The sequence below is a fragment of the Montipora foliosa genome, chromosome 1 (assembly GCF_036669935.1).
Source record: "Montipora foliosa isolate CH-2021 chromosome 1, ASM3666993v2, whole genome shotgun sequence".
Lineage (NCBI taxonomy): Eukaryota > Metazoa > Cnidaria > Anthozoa > Scleractinia > Acroporidae > Montipora > Montipora foliosa.
Window position 1 is genome coordinate 3,456,210 of NC_090869.1, and position 7,500 is coordinate 3,463,709.

Genomic DNA, 7,500 nt, shown 5'->3' on the forward strand with positions numbered 1-7,500 from the left:
GGGGAATGAGAGAGAATGACAATTCGTGCCCAAAAATTAACCATAAAGACAAAACTAGACCTTGAGAACCTAAATCCAAAGAACTTTATCTTTCAAAAAACACACTTTAAAAATCCAAGCACAAAAGAAGTGATTGAATAGCAGTAATGATAATACTAGAAACTTTATTCATTCAATTCTGCCCACAGCCCGATGTAATTGAGTCAATTTTGATGAGGGAGGAAACCAGAGTACCTGGTGAAAAATCCTCTAACTGAAATTGAGATAGACTCAAACGCACCACATAAACCACCTAATGGCCAAGGCCACCGTTGAACCCGCGTCACAGAGCAGGGAGGCACGGTTCACAACCACTTACATGTAGCCTTCCTGACTCCTACAGCACTGTGACTTGCATAGAGGGTCCCTATGGAAACGTCACACTGTAATAAAAAAGTTATGTCACAATGAACAGGTAAAATTAAATACCACTCACTAAATGCCTTCTAGTGAACCATGTGCGTGGACAGCTGACATCAAGGCTCTGAATGTGACTTCTTTCAATGGAACATAGCATTTGTTGTGGTGCTTTTCTTCAGTGATGCCATTGGTGCATGCTGCAATTGCCTTTGGAGATAAACCTGTGTGAAATAAAGTCACAAAGTGCAATCAAGGGCCATATGAATTAACTCCATACGTAATACATACAATGTACATTGTACTTATCTTCCTAATGCATAATTATACAGATAACATGTACATAAAACTTAAAACATAAATCTGTTTAAGAGCTGGAAAACAAAGACAGTCATGGTTATGGATAAAATAACGAATGTTCCCGTAGCGGTTTTGTAATATCACATGTGAGATTATAAATTAATGCTAGAATTTTGAACCATAATTAAAACGTAACTTAGAACTATCACGTATGGCTACATCAATCAGACACGTATTAGTAGGCCAAATAGAACAACTATACAAGAACAGAACTGGAACAACTACACTCAAACACAGTAGAAATTTACAGTACCTATTGACAATCTCTTGTTGGGACTGAAAATTCCCACAGGCTTTGCATTCTCTGCTTCTGTTCCAAGGGGGCAATCTGTCACTGGACTCCAAATAAAAAGCTGTCGTAGTTTTGGCAAGGTAACCAGAATGGAAGCCACTTCCAACATTATGGCATCACTGAGTAAATTTCCCTTGAGATCAAGGCACTGAAGTTCAGTCAGATACTGGAATGAGTGAAACAGCATGCCCACACCGACTTCTGTAATACTGTTGTATCCAAGGAACAGGGCCACCAGTTTAGGAGTGTTTGGCAAGGAGTTTGCCAAAGCTGAAACTCCAGCATCAGAAATCAAATTTGATTGAAGTGAAAGTTTTCTTAAATTTGGCAAAAATTTTAAACTTCCAGAAAGAGTCTTCAAACCACTACACGTGAGGTAGTTTCCACCCAGAAAAAGTTCGGAGAGCATTGTCAAATGTGGAAGAAATTTGGCCAAACTCTCTATGCCTTGGTCTTGAAAAGCATTGCCAGATAAGTCAAGTGACATCAGCTTGGTTGCTCCCTTGATGCAGGTGCCAACAAATTTCCCTTGGTGCAAACGATTTGCAGACAGATCTAGCCTTGAAAGTCGTCGACACTGAACAAAAGCTTGCCCAAGGCTTGTGAACACAATTTCAGAGGTCTCATCAACAATGCTCATTTGCCGATTTATGCCACGAAGGGAAAGACTCTCCAGCTTTGGGAGGTCGTGAAGTCCTTCAGCTAATGCTTTGACGCCTTCCCCACCAATATCAAGATTGGCATCAAGAGACAGGCTAGCAAGCTGACTTGTATGGCAAAACTTTGCACACAAATGTTTCATGCTGGTCAGAGCCAACTTGCAACCACTTAGATTCAAAGAAACTAAATGTGGAACATACCTAAGAGCATCAAAAACAGTTTTCATCTCTACATCTCCAAGACCACTGAAGCTCAAATCAAGATGACAAAGGCTTGGGCAGTGCTTCATGATATGTGCAAAGTCATCCCCAGTTTCGTTTCTTGAAGTATTGCCACTGTAAACAAATTTCTCTAATGGAAGAGAAGTTGACAGATTGTCCCTGAATGCTTTCACAGCCCCTTCACCTACAATATTTTGCTTGAAGCATAGTTCTCTTAATGATGGCATTTGAGACAGTGAGCTAGCAAAAAAGGCTGCTGTCTGCTTCTCAAGTTGACTGTGTTCTAGGACAAAGGATTTCAGGTCAGGATTGTTTTGCATGAAGTACGTCATTGCACGTACACCGTAAGGGCTAATGTCACGGCCAGAGAGCTTCAAAATTCCACCAAGAAGAGAAGCTCCAAGTTTACGAGCAAGGTGACCCTGATGAGACTCAAACAGTGCCAATACAAACATTTCAAGGAATTCATCCATTTCATCACTGGCAGAGGATAACATGAATCCTTCTTTGAGATTTTCAAGCAAGGGTACGAAGACCAACTCAAACTTGTCTCCCACGAGACCCGACAAAAAATTGAGCAACATGCTATCTGGAGCTTTTCTAACACATTTCAAGGTTAACATGGATACCTCTTGCAATTTGGCTGCATCACTGCAAGCTGATTTGATTTTTTTGCAAAGCCAAAGAGCTGCAAAATACTCTTGAAATGACTTATGAAGAAAACTGCACTTCCGCACTGGCTTCAGTCTAGAAGCACTGTTCCCTTCACGCAAAAGTCCAAGTTCAAACACAACTTTACTGGAGCAGTTTTTCTGCAGGGCCTGTACATCAAGGAGAAGGTTGTCTTCAAGAAGTCCACTTAATGCCATTTCTCCAAGAACAAGAAAATCATTGTAGAGGTCTTGAGGGATATCATCCAAAGTACTGAAAACTGGTACCTCATCCTCCAAACTCTCCTCTTCACAATTCTTGGCAAAATGTCGTTTCACCATGAGCAAAACAAGTTCAGTAAATAGTGTTGTCAGCGTGGTAAGAGCTGCAAAGGCTGTGTCAGGGGCTTCCTCCCAGAGAGCACAAATTAGCATAGCTGTTAAAGGAACCCTTGCAATGTCCTCAATAACAGGGTGGGTTTCCAATTCTGAAAGCACTGACTCTGCAGCATCATCATCATCTTGAAAGTACTTGAAGACATACTTTCGGATATTTTCAATTGTAAACCCTGTGATGACCAGTCGAGTGTCCATCAGTCTCTGAATGTGCGTTGCTTTACCAGGACGAGAAGTCAAGATAACACAAGAGTTTCTAAAGATCCTTCCACTTAAGATGTCTTGAAGATGTTTTAGGCAAGAAGCATTGGCCTCATCAAAACCATCAAGAAGAAAAAGAACATTTTCCTGGTTGGTGACTAGATGGTTGAGAAGTTGAGCCTTTGGAATGGGGAAATCAATGGGGAATAACTGCTGGACAAGGGTGTCCTTGAAAGCTCCTTTCATTTGTTTCAGCTCAACAAGAATCACAATTTTGTACGGAAGCTCATTGTTGCGCATAGACCAGTCATAGGCAATTTTGTACAGGAATGTGCTTTTTCCAACACCTGCTTCACCTTCAACAAGAATTCGCCGAGGCTTAGCACAACCAGGTCGAGTTTTAAACATTTCTTGATAAGTAACAAGAGGCTTTTGAACAGATTTCATTCCTTGAGGCAAATGAAAAAATATTTGCAAGTTTGTGTAAATGTGTTCTATGTGGATCTGAAAGGCATCATTCCAAGAAAGTGGCTGAATCCATCCAAGAACATTTTGATAATGGTCACACAGGGATTCCTGGATATTAAGGCATTGCACTTCGTCGCTTGATTTATGTGGTACTGAAAATAAAATAAAAAACAGAATCAAAAAGACAAATCTCTTGACATCAGTCCTAAGCCAAAAGACTGATTTTGTAAGATAACAAGATTAGATTTCTTGGCTGAAAAAAGAGAACAATAATTTTTGCTTTGATGAACATTGAGGTAAAAAAATTACCGGTAACCGCAAGAATATCTGATTCAATTTAATTTGTAGCTATAGTCATTATTTCAAATAATAATAATAGCTTCTCAAGTTACTATTCATGTCTACTAAGTCTGCTACGTCTTTAATTCAACCTATTGCCTCAATCAGTTGATTGAGGCAAGATTTCCGCATAGGTCTCTACTTCATTATGCATACGCTCCTTTGTTTTTTGCGATATCAGTACATGTAGACATCCTTTGGGACAGTGGCGCTTTCTTCTTTCTTCTACAGGCCTTCTGATATTAAGCGATGGTGTGATTTCGCACAATCGACCTCAAATCGCATCCAATCGCACAATTCACGAAAAATCGCATAATTCACAAAAGGACGCACAAAATTCATAAAACGAAACATAAATCAACACGTTTCTTAGAAAATTCCTGCATAAATACGCCATTTTAAAGATGATTTATCTTGGAAAAAGGCTAAAAATCCTTTGCCACCTTCGATTTCGTAAACATTAGACGTTCAAGGCTCTATTTTGCTGGGACCTGGTACGAGTCTCCTTCTATTGGTGCAACACAAACACGCACTTATATACACACCACTGAAATGACACAGTTGCCTTCTCTTAGAGAAGAGATTTGTGAAAAATGAGCGAAGTTGTAAGTTTTTTGGAAAAATGTAGTTTCTTTCGTTGAAAACTGATAAAAACTTACTCATGGATAAGTTTGTTGTGAAAATGCCAGCTTTTTCTTTGACGAAGAAGGAAGTTCCCACCTTCCGCCCAATCTGACTGCTCACGATCGAGCAAGAAAGTACCTCACAGATACGGTCCACATGGACGATGGACTGATGTTTTTCTCGTTGTGCAATATTAGGGCCGTTTATACGAGAGAAAATAAGCCGCGGCTTACTCTGGCCACGGTGTACAAAATACGCAAAAGGAACTATTTATACGAATATATATTCCCAGGTCAATATAAGCCGCAGCTTGAAAAAGACGTGAACGTAGATTTTGTACCATTTATAGGGGGTGAACATTCGAGTCTTATGTAAGCCGCAGCCAGAGAAACCCGCGGCTTATTTTCTCTCGTATAAATGGGGGTATGGCCCTATTGTGATTGACCATCTTCGGAAGTTCGTGGTTGACAAGCACCTTGATCATTCACTTGGAATGTTAGCTGTGTCCTTTCAACTTTTAACGTCCTGCACCGGTAGTTCAGAAGACTTAAATTACTTTATCCCAACTAATGTCGATCGAGATACATAATTACTGTTCCTTTGTGTTCAAAATGTCTTTAGGGCAGCAAAAAAGTGTTTTTCTTAACCTGACACCTTATAAAACAAGCTTAAAATTGCTGAAAAAAAATCGCATAATTTACAATGATTATTTATCGCATAATTGGCCTTTCTAATCGCACAATCTGCCCTGAAAAAATCGCATAATTTGCATTTTTAATCGCACCCTATCAGAAGGCCTGTTTCTAATCTCAATCTCAGTGTAATACAGCTCAGATTCTCATACATAACAAACAGGCCAAATGGAAGAACTGTTAACAAAACTTTAATGGCTACCTGATCTCTTTGTTTCACAAAGTCATTCTTTCTTTCCATTTACAAATTCGCCAAAGCACTGGAAATTGTTTTTTTTTTTTTCTTACTTTCCTGTATAAGGCACAGCCATTTCAGGATCAAGAACGGTGCATTTAGAGTAGTCTTTTGCAGTTTATCCCACTTTCTAGAGATCGGCAATATGCTCAATGATGTTTCCAAGTGTATCAATAGGCCTTTTTCGATACATTAAAATTCAGCTTGTTAGTGAGGCAGTGAGAACAAAAACAAAGGAAAGTGGATGATATGTAAATAATTTTCACATTCATCCTAACGTCTCTCTAAATTGTTTTTGTCCTCACTGCCTCACTATCAAGCTGAATATTTGATATTTCGAAAATGGCCTATTTGGTAGATATCCATGGATGGTCCTGTATGAGGCATAGTTATAAGTTTCACTCCCCACCATGTCTCTTCATTGCCCTTCTGTGGGTTCATTTTTCTGAGTCGATGAAGTCTAGGCGATGTTTAACTGAAAGATGATGTTTGCCCTCGTCTTGTAGGTAATCCTATTGGGCGCTTGGGCTACTCTTTTTTCAAGGAAAGCTTACTGTTATTCATTGCAGTTTTTTTCTTGAGCCACCTTCTACAAAGGTTTTGAACATTTCACGGACAATGAAAGTACATAATTGCATTCTTTGCACCACTCTATGCACCGCTTCGAGTAACTTATATAAAATGGCAGAAAAACCCGAGCAGGATCTGGAATAGAAGGACAGGCAACGGTGTGAGCGATTTGGGCAAAGAAAGAGAAAGAACAAGAGATAGAGGGAGAGAGAAATGTGATCCATTTTTCTTTCTCCCGTAAGTACAAATTAGCCATGTATATATGCGATAGCCTTGGGTACATGTGTTGTTCTACAAAACAAAATCTTGAATGCATAATTAATTTATTCTGCATGAATAATGAAGTAGCGACCCCTACAGTAATCATTCAGTTGACGTATCATTTTTTAACATTATTTTGTCTTTAACATAACTGGAAATGTTGGCTACAGGTATCATTTAAAAATTCAATTAAGCTGGTGCATAATTATAACCTAATTAATTAATTTAAGCTTAATTCTCAGCTATGCGTAATGACGTCTAAGTAGCTAATTTCACCACCAAGCCTCGCTTGCACAAAATAATTCACATCATTTGGACATGCAATACTGTTCGCAAGTGGGTTTTCTTCACAAGTTTGCTCCTTTGAGATTTAGCTCATGCTGCTAGTTACAAGTTTGATTTTCGAATTCGAGGCTCAGTGATAAAATTTGCTAGTTTGACGTCATCACGCATAAAGGCTATGGTAAAATTACTCTAATGTACTCACCTCGAACCCCATGTAATACATCTTTTAGCTCCAATCGATCAATTTCTGTCAAAAGCTCTTCCAAAAAATTAGTATTCTCGTGGCCCAGCAAGTTCCTATTCTCCAGTTCATCAAACAAGTCCAACGGTCGCAGAATTTTTTCTAAAACACCCACAGGAATATGTTGTTTACAGACAAACTTTATCTGGCTAAATTCGCGATCCGTTATTCCATTGGACACAGACAGCAATCTTACACGAAAAGGATCCATGGCATTCAGCTCAACAGGGAGGTCAAGGGGGCATATTTCCTTTCCAAATCTTAGCGATAACTATTGCTTAGACAAACAACGTTGGCGTAACACTTTACGAGGAAACTCAGAACGGAAAAAGCCACGCTCAACATAGAACCTCGTTTCCAGCGTTCTGCATCCTTAGTACCCAGGCGACTGTTACGTTTGCGCGGTATTTATCTCACAAGGACTAGGAACTACCAAGAGCCATAATGGCTCTTGGAACTACCGAATAAAAAGGTGCAAACTAAAAACTAAAATGCAAAAATATTGAGTATTTTTTTCTATCAATATTTATTTATGGAAGTGTCAAAAAGCATGATGAGAAAAAAAGGTAAGGAGGACGAGCAAACTTTGGCAGAATAAAAATATACAAA

The 7,500-nt window shown here is 39.2% G+C and overlaps 1 protein-coding gene across 1 annotated transcript in view; it reads right to left on the bottom strand.

Annotated features, from left to right (window-relative positions):
- LOC137994771 (NLR family CARD domain-containing protein 4-like) overlaps nucleotides 1-7,232 on the bottom strand; it is a 16,050-nt gene extending 8,818 nt beyond the window's left edge. The window contains exons 1-3 of the mRNA XM_068840394.1: nucleotides 6,853-7,232; nucleotides 1,010-3,796; nucleotides 476-620 (exon numbers count right to left, since the gene is read on the bottom strand). Of these exons, the coding sequence (XP_068696495.1) occupies nucleotides 476-620; nucleotides 1,010-3,796; nucleotides 6,853-7,102 (3,182 nt within the window). The 5' untranslated portion in view covers nucleotides 7,103-7,232. The remainder of the gene's footprint in view (nucleotides 1-475; nucleotides 621-1,009; nucleotides 3,797-6,852) is intronic.
- Between the last annotated feature and the right edge of the window lie 268 nt (nucleotides 7,233-7,500).